The sequence below is a fragment of the Solenopsis invicta genome, chromosome 4, assembly GCF_016802725.1.
Source record: "Solenopsis invicta isolate M01_SB chromosome 4, UNIL_Sinv_3.0, whole genome shotgun sequence".
In the NCBI taxonomy this organism is placed as follows: Eukaryota; Metazoa; Arthropoda; class Insecta; order Hymenoptera; family Formicidae; genus Solenopsis; species Solenopsis invicta.
The window spans coordinates 4,409,107-4,430,673 of NC_052667.1; the positions used below are offsets into that span (position 1 = coordinate 4,409,107).

At 32.1% G+C, this 21,567-nt stretch overlaps 1 protein-coding gene across 1 annotated transcript; it reads left to right on the forward strand.

Moving 5' to 3' along the window:
* Positions 1-452: 452 nt before the first annotated feature.
* Positions 453-20,599, forward strand: LOC105195818. The gene is made up of 35 exons (XM_026134768.2): positions 453-652; positions 758-899; positions 1,035-1,221; positions 1,336-1,429; positions 1,540-2,022; positions 2,105-2,333; positions 2,414-3,871; positions 4,073-4,112; positions 4,194-5,523; positions 5,595-5,742; positions 5,907-6,275; positions 6,357-6,545; positions 6,647-6,959; positions 7,027-7,345; positions 7,462-7,710; positions 7,796-7,909; positions 7,980-8,398; positions 8,949-9,177; positions 9,290-9,469; positions 10,539-10,635; positions 10,815-10,954; positions 11,143-11,244; positions 12,782-12,906; positions 12,979-13,162; positions 13,245-13,348; positions 14,181-14,297; positions 14,374-14,489; positions 14,568-14,622; positions 14,756-15,004; positions 15,087-15,468; positions 16,135-16,633; positions 16,781-17,622; positions 17,921-18,006; positions 18,712-18,868; positions 18,948-20,599. Exons 2-35 carry the CDS (start codon positions 761-763, stop codon positions 20,217-20,219), a joined length of 11,016 nt encoding a protein of 3,671 aa, XP_025990553.2. The 5' UTR covers positions 453-652; positions 758-760; the 3' UTR covers positions 20,220-20,599.
* Positions 20,600-21,567: the final 968 nt, after the last annotated feature.

Sequence of the window (21,567 nt, forward strand, 5' to 3'; positions counted from 1 at the left end):
ATACGATAACAAAAAATTATAAAAACAAATAAAGTTTATAAATATAGAATACTGAAATACTAAATATAGAGTACTAAAGTTTATAAATATAGAACCAAACTTGTGAAACATGTTTTTAGTATTTAATACTGCCATGAGAACAAAAAATATTTGTATCTTGGAAAGTATATCTGTAATTAAATTTTATAAATAATTAAATGCGAAAAAAACGAAAAATAAATTAATAAACCGACAACTTATTTAATTTATATAAATTTTATTCAATCTTATAGCTTGTATTTCAAGCTGTAGCAATAACTTTTTTTCTTTCATTTTTATTTTTTATTAATTTTAATTTTTATACATATTTATAATTAAAAGATTTCTTTAAAAAAAATTAGATTTAAAAAACATTTTATTTTTAAATGTTAAATGTAAATTAAAGGGAAAATAACAAGTGGTTTTAGTCCTATACTTTAAGTACATTTGCACTTTCTCTGTTATCTTCTTTCCACACTAAGGTCTAGATATATATTTATCTCGTTTTAAATGCAGAAAGTGCAGACGAAATGAACACGAACCTATTTGTCCCCACCACGCTTCTGTTTACGTCGTTTGAACAAGTTTGCCAAAGTCCGCACGTGTCTTACGATGATCTGTCCTCCTGCATCCTGTAAACAAAGATTCATTAATTATTCTCTTTGCCAAAATACTATTTACGTTAGTCTACTTATGTCACATCTATTCGTAGCCGTCACATGCAAAATTCTTGTTGCAGAATATGTTTTCCATTACTTTGGTGAATATTGATAGTTATCAGGCACCCCCTATACCCGAGTTAGATGTGACATTTTCCGAATTCCGTGGCTCCGAAGTAAAAAAGGTACCGGTAATCAGAGCATTCGGATCAACTGCCACAGGTAAATAAAAGTAAATAAGAGTAAATAAAAGTAACATCAGATAATCTTATTATGTTTCCTGATACGTTACAGATTATGCTAAGTTGTATATTATCAAAAAATGTTGCTGTATATATAAAGTTTGAGTGCTTTTAGGCAAGAAGACATGCCTGCATATCCACGGTGTCTTTCCATACATGTACGTCCCATGCACTGTTCAGGAGAATACGGATAGCCATGCTTATCAACTAGCTGCCGCAATTGATTCTGCACTGAATACATCTTTTGGTTCTGCTTTGTCTACCAACCAACATGTATACAAGATCCAACGAGTATCAGGAATGTAAGGAAAATTTAAATCGTGATAGATTAGTAAATTTTTATTTTTAATAGAAGATATTTATCTTTCTGTACATATTTTATTTATTAGATGCATAATGTATATTGTTCTTTGCAGACCCTTTTATGGTTACCATGAAAAGGAACACTTGTTCTTTAAAATATATTTTTATAATCCAGCCATAATTAAAAGGACAGCGGATTTGCTACAGGTAAATAGTTCTGCTCTTTTGCACATGAAGTACAAGTGCGATGGTGCTATATGTCATTTTAAGGAAAAAGTATTGAACCACAAGAAATGAATTTATTTCGCTCTTTTCAGAATGGTGTTATTCTCAATCAAACTCTGCAGCCATATGAGGCACACATTCCATATATTATGCAATTTATGATAGATTACAATCTCTATGGCATGAATTTAATAAATTTAAACAGTGTAAAGTACAGACAACTTTCACAAGGATGTATAACAGAAGATAGTCAGAGCAAGTCTTCAATGGATCTGTTAGATTTGCCAGAGTATCTGCCGTCATCTGTAACGAGACAAAGCATGTGTGAGCTGGAAGTGGATGTGCATGCTTCGGAGATTCTGAACAGACAAGGTGTTAATGAAAAATTGGAGCTGAATCCTGGTCTTGCCGCGATCTGGGAAGAAGAAAAAGCGAGGAGGGCCGAAGCTGGTCTGCAAGACACAAAATCGCAATTATTGTATCCTAAAACTCCCAGCAAAATTATTCTACCTCCAACGAGCTATGATATCTATCAAGAGGAACAATTATTAAAGAGACTAGCTGTTATATCACAAGTATTTCGTTGTACGATTAGATTATGATAATATATTTAATATATACATCTGTGTTAATATTTGTTTTATTTTCTTATTTTAGAGCAATGAAACAATTGTTTCAAATGCGATGGTATCTTCATATCCTATTGAAGTAGAAGATAATGAAAATGTCTTAAATGCATCTTGTGTTTTAAACCACAATGAATCTCTTGTATATGAAGAAAATCTTGAAGGATCAGTTTCTGATAGTTATAAATTATTGCAATTGGCCTCATCAGCGTTTTTAGAAGTGGCTCGAAGTCAAAGTAATGTAACAGATACTAGTATTTGTAAGTATTTTATATTCACTAGTACATTTATTGAGTGAATATATTATTTGTTAAATTAATAAAATCTTTTTTGTTTGCAGTGGATGCAGATGATATGCAATTGGTAGAAATGTTAGCTGACTTAGCAGAAGAAAATGAAATTGCGAGTAACGTAGATGACGATAGCGTTCTCGGGTCTCAATATTCTACATTCGAACCAATTAAAAATGATCAGGAGGAGGAAGAGAATGAGGATTTAAATATCACAAGTTTAGATCTAGACAACTTAAGTTCTTGGGAATCAATGTGTAATCAGAGATCCGATCAATGTGAAAATATGGTAAAAGTTACCGATAAGCAGAATATTGAATCTGCAGATGACTCAAATGTCAATGTAGAAAATTTAGATGTCACACTAGTGAATTTTCCACAAATTGATGGCGTTGATGATTCATATGAGTTATTAAAATATGAAAAAGAGACAAGTAATTTAAATAAAAATAATACTGCGTGTTATATGGAAGTTCAGTGTCTTCCTAAAATAATTAAAAATTTTAAAAATGATTGTATTATTAACACTAAAAAAGATTATGTTATACATATTTCACGTAGAAATATAAACTTAATAAACATTATTAAATATATTGCAAATAATCCTAACAAATGTCATTTAAGAAAAGAGTTATATAACTTTGTAAATAGATATTATTTTCATATATTTTTAAAAACCAGCAAAAGTTTGCTAGATACGAATGTAAAGCATCTACCCATCTATATCAACACAAGTACTGTTATAAAAAAGTCAAATTATTTAAAAGATAAAAGAAGGATTGTACATAATAAAAAGACAGAGGAAGAGTTATATATTGTTCGATGTCAGTTACAACCGGATCATCGAGACTTGGATGTTTATGATATAGATGAAATAGAAACGTTTGAAACTTTGGAACACAATAATTGTATAACAGATTATGAAAAAGACAAGTGTAATTACGAACCAGATTCTTCTGAGTCACGTATTCAAGAAGTACCTTTGAATATCAATCAATGCTTACATTATGAACCATGTAATTTTTCAATGAATTTTATTATAACGAATGTCGATGGAGCTACAGCTACCGACTCGAGCGATACTGAATCCGAAGCCGATGCGACAATCGATGTACAAGAGGAACGTATATGCGTTTATAAATCTAGTAAAAAAAATAATATAGTTCAGATTACACCAAAGAAGCGAAAATTTGATTTTCAAGAGGACGATCACGGGTCGCCTGGTAAACGAAGAAACGTGACTATCAAAACGCCAAAGAAAAAATACAATTCTCCAGGCAAGGTGCCTCGAAGTCCAAAATTGTCAGGAAATTACTCACCTCTTAATATTACTATTACATCTCCAAAATCCATTAAAAATCCTGTACAACGATGCGAATCTCCGAAGAGAAATCAATACGTGCCAACATCCGACGTTCCTTCTACTTCATGCATTACACCAAAGCACACCAAAATACACCCATTACGTGTGAACTTGCTTCGTGAAAAATATTTAAATTCGGATCTAGGTAATTTAAGTATTCTTATCATAGTTATGAGGAATTTATTTTTTTTTTTTAAATAATCTGGCATGATTTTTATTTCATTAATAATAAATTTATTAATAATATGCTATTCTCTCAATTTATTATTAGATTATTATTATATAATTATTATTAGAATTTATATTTATTATATTATTGTAAATAAGTTTTTCTTTTTTTTTCCAGAAAATAATGGAGCTACTGATAATGAAATAAATACTAAGAAGTAAGATCTATATATTTCATATCGCTTAGAAATTGTAATTATTTAAGTTATATAAGTAATCTTTGTTATATATATTTATAGCCATGTTGTAAAAGTTGATAAAATGACAACGGTCGACGAACCAATACAAGATCATGAACAGAGTAAAAATAGTGAAAATTTATTAATTAAGAAAAGTAAAGAGGTCCGTAAAAGACTGTCTTTCTTAGATTACGATGAAGAGGATATTTGTACAAAATTAGATTATAACACAAACCAGTCTGAGACTTTAATCACACCTGGGCATTCAAGAGATCAAGATGCAACTGCATTTGTTTCCACTAATGAAAATAGTAACAATAGCGTTCCAAATAGCCAATGTACAGACAAGAGTAATAATGATACATCTCCCGAAAGAGACTATGCGTCAGATATACAAAATCTGGCGAAAAACTCCATGAAACTTCACGATGAAATTATTCCTGAAACTGATCTCGATGAAGACGAAGAAGACGTATGCAACGTAACTTTCACTCAGCACCTCAATCAAAAGTTAGAGAGCGATAGTCAGGGTTCGTCGTTAGAACGGAATATTCGTCGTTCATCAAGGAACGCAATAATTTTAATTACTACAATATACAAACCTCCTAGCCCTGGAAGAATTTTGGAAAGTATGACGATGTACGGCATTCCGAAATGTAGATCGCAAAAACCATTTTTCAGCGATAAACTAGATCTCGCGAAACAAAAAGAATTGTCGAACGCGAATGCTGTGTATTTTGATGTGCCCGCATTTAAATCCAGTCTAGAAGACATCACGAGTATTAAACTATGGCGAAGAATGAAGGTCAATGAATTTCATCCTTCCGGAGCAAACATAAAGTCTTGTCATATAAAACGGATGCTTGCAGGCTATAACTCATTAACGATTAAACCACTTATAGAACCGCCGTCCTCTAAAGATGTTAAAAATTGGATTAGAGCTAAAAAATATATATCGAAAAAAAATTCCGATGCCAAATTATGCAAGCAGAGTAAGGCAAAGGCATTAGATGTACAAGATGTACAGCATTTGTCAACTAGTGCCCTTAATGAAAAAAATACATCCCAGCCAGGAACGTCGAATAATTTAATTAATAACGATTCAAATTTCAAAGAACATGTGCATTCACCAATGTTTCAACGAAACACACTGAGCGGAACATTATTTGACGAAACCAGGAAAGAGTTTACACAAAATTCTGATAATTTGCAAAACAGTTTGGAGAACAGTTTAGATCCTTCCTTAAAAAGAGCACTGGAAAATCCGTTATTACATAAACAAGATAAGACGCATCTAGGTATTTCGTACGGCCAAATCGAATGTTCATCTAAGGGAAGCTGCAGTAACGTCTCAAACGAGAATCTTCAAAAAGCCAGAGCAATAACAGTAGTAAGTTTATTATTTTAATTCAACTTAGATAGTTTAGAACTTATTTAACGTTTTGTAAAATTTTTCCGTAGCATCAGTATCTAACGTTATTGTCTCTCGAAGTGCACGCCGTTACTCGGGAAGAACTTCTTCCTGATCCGCAATATGATTCTGTCGCTGCATTATTCTACGCGATTTACAACGACGCCCCAAAGGATACCGAGCAACAGATAGAACACGGTGATTAAAACTAATTATTAATTAATAATTTTTAATTAGTATATAATAATTAATAATTTTTTATGAAAAGCATTTTATATATCTCTCAAGATCTCGCTTTGTGAATCAAAAAAACTTGTTAAAGTATAACGTAAGATTATTTATAACAAATTTTTTTGTTTTAGGCGCTATAATTGTAAATTCTAACTCTGTTAGTGCAAGACTCAATAAGATACATTCTGCCAGCGCAATGTGTCCAATCCTGTATGTTGCAACGGAACAGGATGCGTTCGACAACCTTATAAAATTAATCGAGCAACACAATCCGGACGTTCTACTTGGCTGGGAAGTGGAGACGCTTTCGTGGGGTTACATTTTTCAGCGAGCATTGTATCTTCGGCTTAATAACTTTCCAGTGAGAATCTCGAAAGTTCCACACATACAGATATTTTCCAAATCTGATGTTTACGCATTTGAAAAGGACGATGCAAATGAAATAAAAGTACTCGGGCGTAATATCCTTGATGTCTGGAGGATCATGAGACATGAAGCAGGTGAGGCATTTTCTAGTACTTTCTAAAATCAATTAATTTTTTCTATTTAAAAGAAAATGAGAACAACTTAATTTCTTTCAGCATTACTGACGTACACTTTTGAGAATGTCATGTATCATGTTTTACACGAAAGAATTCCGTGTCCTTCCTTCAAGGCATTGTCCACGTGGTGGAAACAAGAGAGCATGATATTAAAAAGTAGAGTTATACGTCATTACGTTATCAGAGTCGTGGGTACTATCAAGCTTTTGAATCACTTGGATATTATAGGTAAGATTAAAAATTTTAATTCTTAAATGTTTGTCTATACATTTTTATGATACTTTTTATTACTTATATCAAATTTTGTTAAATTCATCATTTTATTATAGGTCGCACATGTGAACACGCTCGACTTTTCGGTATACAATTTTACGAGGTTTTCTCGCGAGGTTCACAGTTTCGCGTCGAATCTATGATGCTCAGATTAGCGAAACCCATGAATTATATTCCGATTTCACCGTCCATGCACCAAAGAGCTAAGATGCGAGCGCCGGAATGCCTACCGTTGATCATGGAACCTGAATCTAAATTTTATACCGATCCATTGGTCGTGCTTGATTTTCAGAGTCTATATCCGAGCATGATTATCGCTTATAATTACTGTTTCTCTACGTGTTTGGGAAGAATAGAGCACATAGGCCAGTACGTACCTTCAGTACCAAAATATATCGGATTAAATTTATTAACTTATTTTATTCTTATTCGTTAGATACGGGCCATTTGACTTTGGTGCAGCGACGTTAAGGATAAGGAAGAACACCGCGTTAAAGTTACAAGGCAAAATAAACTTTTCGCCTTGCGGCGTAGCTTTTGTAAAAAAAGAGGTCCGTCAGGGAATACTACCTCGTATGCTAACGGAAATTTTGAATACCCGCCTGATGGTAAAGGAGTCTATGAAGCTGCATCCAGCAAAAAATCGTACGTTGCAACGCGTTCTTCATTCTCAGCAGTTAGGCCTTAAACTGATTGCAAATGTTACTTATGGTTACACATCCGCCAACTTTAGCGGTAGAATGCCATGCATCGAGGTATGATATTTCTTCGAGATATAATAATAAAATAATAAAAATGATATAAATTGATTTGACAAAAATTTTATAATATGTATGTCTTGTCTTTTATTTCATAAGTTTTTTTTTTTTAGATAGGTGATAGCGTAGTTAGCAAAGGACGAGAGACATTGGAACGTGCGATCAAACTGGTGGAAACCACGCCGAAATGGGGCGGCCGAGTAGTTTACGGAGATACAGACTCCTTATTTGTATTGTTACCCGGGAAATCTCGAGAAGAAGCGTTTACTATCGGCGAGGAAATCGCAGATGCTGTTACTGCGATTAATCCCCCGCCCGTTAAACTCAAATTTGAAAAAGTTCTTTATCCATCCATTTTGCAAGTAAGATATTAACAAAATTAGTGTATAGTAATTATTATGTATAGAACAAAGATCAACGATTAAATTGTTAAATTTAATATTCCAGACGAAGAAGCGATATTGCGGATACATGTATGAAACTCGCGATCAGGAGAAGCCTGAGTTTCTGGCGAAGGGAATCGAGACAGTTCGCAGAGATGGATGTCCCGCCGTTTCTAAAGTAAAAACATCAACATGTGCTCTAAGAAGATAGCTTTTGTAATTTTAACTTAAATATTCACATGTTGCAGATACTCGAGAAAGCTCTTAAGGTTTTATTCGAGACGAAGGATGTTTCCCTGGTGAAACAGTACGTTACCAGGCAATTTGATAAGATTTTTCAGCGACGTGTGTCTATTCTGGATTTAACATTCGCAAAAGAGTTTCGCGGAATGCATGGATACAAGGCCAACGCTTGCGTGCCTGCATTGGAGTTGACACGTAGATTGATGAAAAAGGATCCGCGCGCTGTGCCGCGCACCAGCGAGCGCGTTCGTTACGTTATCATCGCCGGTGCACCCAATCAAGCACTCATCCACTGCGTGCGCACACCGATGGAAGTCGTCGCCGATCCATCATTAATTCCAAATTCTGTGTATTATATAACAAAAGTCATTATACCGCCCCTCAATCGCTGTTTTAACTTGTTTGGGATTGACATCAATGCGTGGTAAGTGCATGAAAGCCCTAATAATTGCAAATATCTACAACACATTCATGTATCATATTATTTCCATGATAATCCTTATTCACATTTATATAAATTATCTGTTATTTATTAAATATTTTTCCAGATAACAATTTAAGATAATATAATTGTTAGATGTATAATCATTAGGGGTGTGCGGGTACTGGAAATTACGGGTACCCGACTTTTGGATCGGGTCGGGATTTTTTTTTGGCATCGGGTCGGGACCCGAAAGTTTGTAAAGTTCGGATACCCGAAACTTCCGGGTACCCGAAATCGAGTCGGGAACCGTTTCGATTTTGGGTTCCGACCCGATTTCGAAACCCGATTCGATTTCGGGTCCCGACCCGATTTTGGGTCCCGACTTGATTTCGGGTACCCGAACTTTACAAATTTTCAGGTCCCGACCCGATTCCGAAAAAAATTCCCGACCCGACCTGAACCCGAAATCTCGAGTACCCACACACCCCTAATAATCACTGTTTTATCGAGTTATAATTATGAAAATAACTGAATATTGCGCATTTTACAGGTACAAAGAAATTTCTCATCGTTCAAATTTTGACAATATCGCAAACTTAGGAGGAAACAATTTAAAATCCACTATTCGCCAATTCTTCAGTTCAACGGCATGCATTACCTGTGGGGAACAGACCAATAAAGAAATTTGTCCAGATTGCCTTTTGCAACCAACTCGAACTGTTCTTGTACTACTTGAAAAGATCAAGCAATTGGAGAAAAATTATCAACAAATCACTGCTGTAAGTACAAGAGAAAGATTTTACACGTATCATTAGGCGTACATTTATCATCTTTAAGTCGTAAATTACGATTAATCAATTATCATTATTTAATAATGGATTATTTTTTTAGATTTGTCATTCTTGTATCGGACAATTGGGTGACATAGAGTGCGTATCTCTCGACTGTCCTGTTTTGTACCGAATGGCACAGGCTCGTAAAGAGCTTGCGCAAGCTTCCTATATGAATAGTATTATTTATGGAAATAATTCCAGCGGAATCAAGAAAATAAATGCAGTTGCTGAATGGTATTGATTATTACATGGAAATAGATTCTTTGTCTAAAATGATCAAAAACAAAGTATTTTAGTTTTAATTACAAATGTTTTTTGTAAAATAGTATTATTGTTAACATTTCTGTAAATATTAGTAATATTTTTATAATTAAATGTATAAATTTGAGTGCTACATCAATTTTAATTAAATTCCCATTCTTTCTGCGCACGCGCGTAGACGCAAAACCAATATTATAAATACGAAAATAAGGCAAAGATAAAAAAATTCTTGAAATGTTACCCATAAAATACAAATACTTTACGTGCATATTTAAACTATCTTTTCGGTGTTACCTAATTGAATAAATAAAATAGAGTCCATAACTCAAGAGATTCAGAGATTTTATCAGTTTATTATTATTGAAGTCAGAAATATTAGTAATCTTATAACTTGATTTCTTTTTTCTGTTTTGTGTTATCTAATTTATAATAATTTATAGTAATTATTCAGAATACTTTCACCATAAAGCTTTAATTACTTGTTGCTGAATAATAATTCGAAAATTTGTCCAGTACTGACTTCTTGTGTCCATAAGAATGGATGTGATTGGTTGTTGAGTTACAAGACGACCAATGATAAGCGCGCGTTTTTATGAACGCCTCGTTTCACAACCAATCGGCGACGAGTTGGCAGCTTCGTTTTCCCTCCAACAGAAAAAAGTTGATACACGTCATAGTATATAAATTATATGTGATATATATACATATGTGTTATGTATAAATAAATATTTGAAAGATAATTCTTTTTATACGAATGAAGATGGGGATTTGAAATAATTTGTGAGGATCTGTGAAAAAACGGAAAAGACTGAGGAGCTACTTTTCTTGTAGATGAGGCGCAAGCTTACAAAGAAGCGCCAAATTATCGTTGCTCTGCGATCATTCGCGGAATGTATCCCGACCAACGGCTCTGAACGGCTCTGAACGGCACTGTGTTGACGTCGTCCAAGGTTGAAGACGCTTCTGTTTGTAGCTTTCCTCTCTTGCCCCTTCCGCTGCGTTAGAAGCAGTTAGAAGTTGGAAGATTCTGAGAGGATAATCTCTAGGAAGCGTTCTGGCTGCTCCGAACGATTCAAACTCTCGACTTCGTTCGTGTCTGTAATGGCGTGACAGTCCTCTCATGTGCAATGCCGCGTTTGCCAGGTAAATTAATCTTCATCCCGTCACAGTTAGATCTATTGTTAGATAATCGCATCAAATGATCGTTCCCGCGTTTTTATCGCGGCTCGTTCGTGTGATTTTCCGTGATAAAAAAGATACCCAGGATCAGTTTATTATACTCGGTGGTTATGTTTCATTGATCGCGATCTTCTTTTATTTAGATACGATGTCTGCTTCCAAGGGCAGCTCGTCTTCCTCCAATTCTAAGGCTTGTTGCTTCTGCCATTTGAATGAGGACAACGAGATAGAGTACGGGAAGATCTATGAGCACAATGGGATTGTCACGCATTACTATTGTTTGGTAGGTATTCGACGTTGCAATATTTTGAATATGGACAGATATATTTGATTTTTTTGCTTCTGTTTCTTCTTTGTTGTGTCACTGAACATATGATCTAAAAGACATTTATTAGACAAAATCTAAGACAAATATTAGAGAGACCAGAGTGTTTTAAATTGTTGTGTTACTTATTGATGGTAATCTTTTAGCTCTTGTCCTCAAACATGGAACAGAAAGGAGCTGACGATGAAGGCATACTTGGATTTCTTGAGGAAGATATTCAAAAAGAACTTCGCAGGGGAAAGAGATTGGTATGTATTAAAAGCAACATAATACTATAAAGACTACAATGTGTTCTTTGCTTTCTTTTTTGCTTTTTTTCTTCTTTGCACACTATTTGTTAATAATTGTGTTTCTTGTCTCTTTTGTATGCTAAAAGGTAAAAAGCAAGAAAAAAAGAGCACATTGTAGATTAACCTTGAATTATATAGTACTAAAAAGTACAAGATTCATGGTTTAGTTGATAGTATGTATGCCTCAAAATTCATTAGTCAGAACAAAAATTACAACAGGACAAGACACATGTGTTTGTCTGCACAACTTAAGAGAGACAGTGTAATAGTGAATTTAGTCACTTGCGCTACACCAGATTAGTGCATATTATTATATATGATATTATTAAAGTTAAATGTAAAAACAGATAAATATTTTAAACAAATATCCAATAATGATACTGTCACAGAATTTAACAAAGTACATTTATTATTTTATTGTCAAAATTATATCATGCCATTGTATTTAAATATTTTATGAAACATTTAGTAATTGAAAATAGGCTACTGAGAGTCAACATGGGTAAAAGTGCTCAATTACACATATTAATATTATTTCAGTTATTTATTTATTTTTAAAAATTACATTTTTTTAAATGAATAAATAACGTATAATATTAATACTTGTGATTGCGCACTTTTACCTACGCTGACCTTCAGTATTCTATTTTCAATTACTATTTCAATTACTAAATGTTTTAAATTTTGAGAGACCTGAAATAATTACTTTGTTTAAATATTTTATGTGACAGTCTTTAATATGCACTATTTCAGTATAATGCAGTTAACTGAATTTATCATAAGATTTAGAGCTATAAAACATTAAGGGCCAGTTTCACAATTTTTGGTCAACTTAATTGGCTGATTTTTTTATTGGAATTAACCAATCGCATTTATCACTAATTGTAAGTAGAATTGACCTGAAATAACCAATCACGTTTGACACTTAACCGGTCAGTTAAGTTAACTGGAGGTTGTGAAACTGGCCCTAAGGAACAATAGGATAGAGATGAAGGAGAGCAGTTAATGAGATAACAACTTAAATGCTAAGAGTGAGAACATGGGATTTCTAATTTCATTAAATTTTAAATCTCAGTAATTTTTTTATTGTTTATGGTAGTATCAGCAGAAAAGATAGCTTTTTATTTAGTGACACAAGTTATTTGAGCATAATGTAATTGAGCAGTTGATAAAGTAAAACACATCTAAAGTAAAGATATATACCAATATAGAAATAAGTCCAATAGTTTTTAACATACAGGGTGTTCAATGGTTGTATACACCTTTCACCATAAGAGGTGACTTATGACTTCACTCTATATAAATTACATAGAATGCAGTCGGTAAGTCATGGTTAAAGCGCGCTTTTATGGTAAAAGGTGTATACAATCATTAATGAACACCCTGTATATTCACAATTTTTTGCATATTAAAAAGGAAAAAATCATTTAATTATTTTAGTTATGTTTGTGCTTGTCGAATTTAATGAATATTCTAATAACTTTTATAATTCTAGCACTGTTCTTATTGCAAGAAGCTTGGTGCGACTTTGGGTTGCTATCTTAGTAAATGCACCAAGAAGTTTCACTTACCCTGTGGTTTGAAGGAAGGTTCTCTACATCAGTATTTCAAAGAATTTAGGTGAGGGAAAAAAATTGAATTGGCTGATTTATTAATTACGATTGGTGTGTGACAAAAAAATTTATGTTTTAGATCATATTGTGTAGACCACAGGCCAAGACAAAAGATTGATGATCAGATTTTAAAACAAATTGTTTCAGTAGATAATGTATTATGTTATATTTGTTATGACAAAGTTAACACTGATGATTTTGTGAACACTTTATGGGCTCCTTGTTGTAAAAAAGATGCATGGTTTCATCGTAAATGTATTCAGGTTAGTCTTTATCAATTTTGCATATGTTATTTTCTTTACAATAGGAATATAGATATATGTATATACAAATTGCTTATTTTAGCAACTTGCATTGAGTGCGGGATATTTTTTCAAGTGTCCATTATGTAACAATAAGAAAGATTTTCAAGCTGCTATGTTGGAATATGGTATTTTCGTGCCGAGTCAGTAAGTATAATGAGATACAGCCATTATTTTTCATTGTTTTGCAACTCCAAATTCTGTGAAAGTTGATTGTTAATTTAACATGGTACAAGTTAGAAATATGCGTACTGAAAAAAAAAATATTTTTATGAAAAAAATTTTCTTAAAAACATATTTTGATGCAGGGAATTTGTTTATTTTTTAAGTACAAATTTTAAGTATACAGATATATTATTTAAAGTATATAGTTTTCTATTTTTACATTTTTTACATTTAAATAATGTGATTTTACAAGTAAGCTAATAATTATTAAACTAAATTAAATTTTTTTTAGATTAAAAAATCTGATTATCTTGAATATAAAAATCTAACAGAAAATATTTTCTAGAATTGCAAGAAAAAAAACTTTGTTAAAAATTATTTTTTTATTTTATTTATATAAAAATTTAAATTGAGAAATTTTTAATTTAACTACAAGTAAATAAGCTATTATTAAGGGGGCAGGGTCTTTTGAAGGGGCTTTTTACTTGGAAAAATTACTGATTAACAACAAAATATAGATAAATATGTGTGTAAAATTTTAGATCAATTGCTCATATAGTTTCCATAAGAAAAAATTATAAAAATAGGCTTTTTTTGACCCTCCAAAGACTCCTGCCCCCTTAAGACCTACCAACTAAATGATTTTTTGTGTTAAGATTCTTTAGTTTTCGAGATGAAGAGGTTTATAGATATGCCTGTTGATATCAGTAATATTAAATTGATTTTTAATTTAATTTTGCGATATTAATTAATATAACACATAAAATAATATAAGCATTTGTTTTTTCTTTTTTTTTTTTTTTTTTTTAATTAGAGATGCTTCATGGGAATTGGTACCAAACGCCTTTGAAGAGCTTTTGTACAGGCATGATCAGTGCGATGCACCGATGTGTCATTGTCCAAAGGGAAGAAAACATATAAGTAGTAATGCGTAAGTAATAATTGCTTGTAACAATGTTAAAGCTATATGCAATACGAAAAACATAAAATTTTTCTAAAATATTTAGTAAGTGGGAATTGGCGCTATGTCGAATGTGCGGATCACAAGGCATTCATATGGCTTGTGGACAATTAAAATGGGCCAATCCTGTATGGGAATGCAACGAATGTATTTCCATATTACGTAAGTATCTTGTAAAAGAGTTATATGCTACAAGAAAGATACATTTATGACATAATTTTATGTATTTTTTTCATAAAGGTAAAGCAGAGCATGAAAGACATGAAAGACTGAGTAACGGTTCTGCAAGAAGCAGGTATGTATCCATATCTGTTTTATTAATCTTTTAATCTTACAGGTTGCGGATAATTCTTAGTATTTTGAGGTAATTGAATAATTAATATTTTTGACAGAACAATGCCCAATTTCTATATTTTTTTTCCTTTAAGTTCTAGTCAGACTAAAGATTCTGATTCAAATTCTGAGCAAGATTCAGATTCGAACTCAAACTCAGATTCAGATTTGGACAGTGATACAGATATCTCTGTGGGAACTGACGTTCCCTTGCTACCGTGTTCAGTGACCAGTAATTCATCTTTACGTCTTCGCACCTCTTCGGATTCTAAGGACGTTAAGTTGCGACCTGGGCCACGATCTTTCAAATTATTACAGCAGAAGATGAATAAGTTACATAAACGGTTGATAATAATGATAATCGTAATAGGAAGTATTTCGATTATATGGAATATAAACTACAACATAACTTGCTATTTTATTTAGCAGGTTGGAATTAACAAATACTAATCTTGAAACAAATGTTGAAGCTAGTCTAAAAGATACCAAGGAATCATCAGATCGTAACGATGAGAAGAGAGAACCGTCGACAAGTAAAGAAAATATTTCTCAACAAAAAAGTAAAAGAGATAGTTCTCGGAAAAAAAAGAAGGAAGCTAACTCTCAGAAAGAAAATAAGAAAGATAACTCTCAGATGGAAAATAAAGTAGATAGTTCTCGGAAAGAAAGTAAGGAAAATAACTCTGAGGAACAAAGTAAGAAAGATAACGCTCAGAAAGAAAGGCAATTGTCTAAAAATGGAGGAGAAATTCAATCGATTCAGAATGAAGCAGATATTATTACAATTGAAAGCGATGACGATGTAGAGGTAATTGATTAAATTTTAATTTTAAAAATAGTAAAAATTTAAAATATGCGTTTAACTATTTTTAAAATCAAAATTATAATGCTTTTATCTATTAACTATTTTTGGGGGAAGTGTTTCTAGTACCAGACATCTAAAACTTCCTCAATTGATAGGAATGGGAAATAGGAATTTTTTAAGTATACAATGTATTATTAATATTGTTATGTCTGCGCTGAGCTTAAACGAGCCGGATCAAGTCTTTGAAGTGAAATAGACGCGAAGCGCGTCTCGTCGATGTTTCGTTATTGTTAAATGAACGTCTTTAATTTTGACTCCTACATGCTAACTCTTTCTCGTACTATTAATCTATTTCTCGTTGCTAGCATTAAAGAGTTTTTATTTAACGTAATGCTTATATCCGAGCAGAAATGCGCGAGTGTGAGTGAGCGAAGCTCGTGTTAGTTTCTTGGGCGTAATCTAGTGTTTTACAAAGATTTGTTTAACAGATGTCCTAATTAATAACTGTTATCTGTCGATAAAGAACTGACATCGTTCGATATAGAGTTCTGTACGGTACTGGATAATTCTTCTAATAATTAAACTACTTTTCATAATTAATGGTTGAAAACATCGAATTTTCATGTGCATCATCAAAAATTTATTGATTTTAATTTATTTTTATTACAGTTTATTGCATTAGAACGCAAAACAAATTCTCCACCCTTACACAAGCAACAGCATACACCGACTTTTAAATCGCAGTTAAATGCAAAATCAGATGCTACTTCTGCAGAATTTAAGAGCAAAAGTGTAACAATCGATTTATTAAATGACAATGATGTCACTCGATCTACTGTATCAGAGTCAGAGGTTTTAAACAAAAACGCAAGTACCTCCGATGAAGTCGATGTAGCAACATCAATAGAATCCACATTAGATGTAGCTGCTTCAAAAAGTGATGATTTAGAGGAAACAAACGAAATGAATTTAAGTGAGGCGTCCTTTATGAATATCAAAATTACTAATGTTACTTCTCTACCGCCTGAAGTGTTTGAAAGCGTACCTGATGTATGCAACGATGTAACATCACATGAGAACACTACTGATACTTCAGCTCTTTCTTCCAATAATATGTTGGAGCAACTCTTTACACTTGCCTCTTCTGCAAAGCGTAGTATATATGAAGGTAATTTGAGAAAAAAAAGAGGAAGAAAGTTTTTACATATATACGCACACACGCTCACGCACGCATACACATGCACACATACACACCCATACACACATACACACAATGGCTGTACTAAAATTAATAACATTACATTACATTTTTCAGTGAATGGCGTTACTGACAACTGTAAGAAAATCAAGAGAAATAGTTTTGATGGAAAATTATCCGAAGAGAATTCAGCAACTAATGTTATTGTCACAAATAATTCAAATACTGTAAAAAATGATACAAAAGATACAAATATAAATAATACAAATGGACAACGAAACGAAAGCATATCTACAAGCAAAATTGGCAATAATAAAGATTCCTCAAAATGCACAGCTACAACCATTTTCACTCCGCAGTTAAATAACAGTCAAAAGAACAATTCGCCTCCACCACTTGTAGCATTTCACAAGGCGAATGGAGTGCTTGAAAACCAAATATTGCATTTAGAAAAAAATGGTGTATCTGTTAACGTAGAGAGCAATGACTCTGTCACACAAAAAAATCCTGATACTGCACTTGTGACCTATATTGACAAGGATCAAGTTTATTTACAATTTCCGCCGAATAGCAGTTTTTATTTGCAACCAATACCAAGCTCAGACATTAAAATTACTCAAAAAGGAGATGAAACAAGTACGTATACTATACCATTGAATAACGTACCTGCACCGCACAAATCAGATAATCAGATTATTAAAACTGTGATTGTAAATCAAAATGTAGAAAAGACAAACGAAACGGCCGTATATGCTGTACCACCGGGTAATCTAATTCACGTGTCGGAAAGTCTTCTCAGAAATGTGCTTTTAAATAAATCAGTCAAACAGGCCAATGTAATTGCTGCACCTGTTCCGAATACAATCGACAATCGAGTAACTCTGCAAAAAACTGCCTCGAAAGAAAATGTATCTGCTAGTACATCCAGTGTTGGAATTGGCTTGTCAAACAAATCTTATGTAAGTATTCGTTAAAAATTTTGAAAATAATTATATTGAACTCTTATGATGAAGATTTTGAAATATTGCATAAAACATTGAAAATGTTTCAAGATAAATTTTATGATTACTCATTACAATTAATGTTCATAAAATATTTTTGTACCATTAACTTTCGTAAGCCCCGTGTTTTTTTTTTATTATTATTTTTTTCGAATAAAATAGAATTTCTAGTGAGAAATATGGTGCGGGGAGTATGTGTTTTTATGATCTATTTCCCCGTACCTACTCTCCTGTGTATAACTTGCGATTCTAACAGTGTGACGGGGATGCAGGCACCAGACCTGTCTATCCGACCGGTTCTATCAGTTCCAAGGATGGCCCACCAAGCGAATCCCATAACAGGTGAGTACATACTGAAAGCAAATTTCTAAATATTTTTCGATCTCTATTGCGAACTGATCTATAAATTATTGATAAATCTATATAACGACGGAGAACAAAAATAAAATATCTACTTATGACTACGTGCTATTGTAAAATAGTTTTACCTCTTAACGATACAGACGGTATTGTTACATTGTTATTGCTCTTTATTAATAAAATATATAAAGTATCTTTGCAACGACAGTACAACGATTCCAACATTCGTTAAAAGTTAGGAATCTTCAAATGAACCAGTAGATAATAAAGCTCGTTTAACATATCAATCTAAATTAAATATTAATTTTATAATATTAAATATTTTATATTGAGTTATATTTTCAAGAAAAAATAATATTATTTTTTTATGACTTGAAGTTAAGTCTGTGCTACATATTAATTTTATAATAAATATTAAGAATTAAATTTTTAAAAGAGAATTTTATCATTTTTTTTAAAAACAGAGATCTATAATATCGGTTTTAATATAAAATAATTATTTTGCTTAAATAATATGTATATAAATATACTAATAATATATCAGTTTAAGTTGATATTTTATCTATAATCCTAGTCTTGGAATGTAATCCCATCGTAAACAGAGAGATACTTGTATTTGTAGAACAGTATTCTACATATAAACGATGAATTTTTTTTAGACATTAATATTAATTTATTACTTTGTAGTGCGGCCAGCAAACAAGAGGTTAACGGTTCTGTTGCCTGCAGCGTCTTCCCTAAAGTCACAAACAACCATAACACCTGTCATCAACCTAGATTGATACCGCGTTACATAAATCTACACGACCTTAAATTTAAAGTCTGTGATTCAAATAATCTTCAGGTATATTTCACATAGATTCGATTAATAACGAACTACTAATTTACCAATTTGTATTAATTGTGATGTCTGTGTTATCCAGATGACTCTATATGATACGTTCTCCGTAAATATCTCAATGAATTCTAAGAAGGATAAGAATCGATTGGTAGACGTAACTGTACCACAGGAGTCAAAAGGATCGTCCGCCTTTGCGTCTCTCGGAGCTTCCTGCAGTTCAAATCACATCAACAATACTTCAATTGAGACACAACGTTCCGACAAACTTTTTCGTTCTTTAAATTGTTTAATTAACGACACAAGTACGTGCGCTAAGTACATAGCGCACGGTAAGGATGACACCAAAGAGAATTTAGATCCAGTTAAATCCGTGAGAATGCTCTCACGTAGCGGTACATTAGACAATGTAAATCCGATGAGCAATGTTGATGACATGTCTGTGAATGACCATTTCCGTGACGAAGATGACAGTGAGATGCATCTCATTTCAAGTGATACTAATAATTTAAGTGTTTTAAATCGAACTATTTGTAATATGAATGTAGATAATGTTACGGATGGCGTGACATTTGTTCCGAACAAATGTTCCGATCAAGGTTCACGCATTAATTTAGAAGATGTACAGCTTAAACAAGCGTTTGTGCGTAATGCGTTTCCTGTATCTGCCGAAGACAGATCCGGGACTCGGCTATTTGGCAAGGAAACTAATAAATTAGTACAAGGTGTTGATTTTGATTTGAACGTTGTTAACATGAATAAAAATGTTGCGAAAGTATCGCAAGATATCACTGTTTCAAGTCGACATACCGATGGCGATAGAATTAGCAATCATCATACAGATGATTCTTCAACGTTACCAAACGGCTATAAATATTCAGACAGTACGAATGTAATGAGATTGAACATTAATAATCAAAATGTCGCACATGTCACGAAATTTAATGAACACAGTATCCTGAATAAGCAAATCGATACATGCAATTCTAGAAAGTTTATTCGGTGCATGACATTTCAGGAAAACACTGTACGTTGTAATGACGGGACTAAGACCAAAAGTAACAACGGATGTTGTTTTAAAGTGAGCATAGATTTGTGTAAGATACAAAAACTAATAGATTCCAAACCGGAATTATTTCAAAATTATAAGCACGGCGATCAGCTGCGTGCGCGCACAAATCGATTATCTGGCCTAAATGACTATGTTCGACAACAGGTAAGATACTGTGATATTGACAATAGGGATAGTAATTGTCTGCTCAAAAATAAAGAATTGCAAAAGTCAAATACGTTCCTACTGCATCAGAAGTCGAATCAGGAAATTAGATATTTCGATAAAGATATCTTGGACAGATAGAAGTAACATGAAGAATACTCTGTATGATAAGATATATAAGTATTATAAAGCAGAAGAAAATTATAAATACTTGTTAATGATAATTTTATAAATAATTTGTATAAAAAGATGTAAAATACTCGTACATGTTAATGAATGAAGTTTTTTTTTATAAATTTATACGCCTATATTCTCAACTTTTATCAGTAAAAACTTATCGATAATAATGAGTTGAGAATATGGACTGTAATTTTTATAGACTTATTAAATTTTCTGTCATTTCCTATCTTTGAATTGTAACATAGTTACTAAATTCTGTTGTATTGGTATATTCTTTCATAAAGATGTAACATTATTTTTCATGTTATACTGATAATAATAAAATAATGATTTTATTTATACATTCTTTTGTGACGATATAAATTCTTTTACTTCCCGACTTGATTAAAATTTCTGTATTCTTTGTTTTATATTGAATTATATCGACGAAAATGAGAAATTTATAATTTTTTTTTTCAATATGTCAAAATAAATTTTTTGTATGTTTTTATATTGCATGCTTGATAGATAAATTACTAAAAAGTTGAAGTTTTTTTGGCTCGCGAAAGTATTGAGATACCGTTACAAAAGTTTGTAGCGGTACATGCTTATGATTAAATAAATTTCAAATATCTATGTCTTTGAATTTTACTAAACAACTCTATGAATTTTTGTTCCAACCAAATAACAATCCTTTTCAAGACCAGCGAAATGTGTATGGGAAGAAGGAACATTCCATACGTGTAAATATCCAAGGTTTGGAATTTCATAATTTGTAGAAGATTAAAATGTAATTTAACATTTTTAAGGAAAATTTTTGGATTTCGAAATTTTTAACCAAGTCATGATGTCAAATGGTCGATTCAATTCAGAAATTTTTAAAACATGATGCTGTAAATTTATTTGAAGATTATTCAGTAGGCAAAAATCATGCTAGAGTCCAGGAAATAAGTCAATTTTACAATTCGACATTCAAGATCTGACACAAAACTACTTTGATGAACAAACGTTTCAATTATATCGTGATACTTAATTTTTTGAAATTACAAATTTACGAAAAATAATATTACATTATTTAAAGGATGTAATGCAATTTTTATAAGACAATCCCAAGATCAGAAATCTCATATCTGAATACACAAAATTTATTCGCGTTCTTTTAACGATCACTGTATTATCTTGTTCAAATAAAAGATTATCCTCTCATTTAAGACATTTAAAAAGTTATTTTTGTTCAATAATGCTTTAAAAACGCTTATATCATCAGGATGTTATACATTCATCAAAATATTGTCAATAATTTAAATATGGAGAAGCTCATTAATAATTT

Bases quoted from the DNA above. Each gene is read 5' to 3' on its own strand.
- LOC105195818 (XM_026134768.2), top strand. From the start codon at position 761: ATGTTTTCCATTACTTTGGTGAATATTGATAGTTATCAGGCACCCCCT. The intron at 4,113-4,193 runs GTAAGATCTATA...ATATATTTATAG, and splicing joins AATGAAATAAATACTAAGAA to CCATGTTGTAAAAGTTGATA. The intron at 18,007-18,711 runs GTGAGTACATAC...ATTACTTTGTAG, and splicing joins CCAAGCGAATCCCATAACAG to TGCGGCCAGCAAACAAGAGG.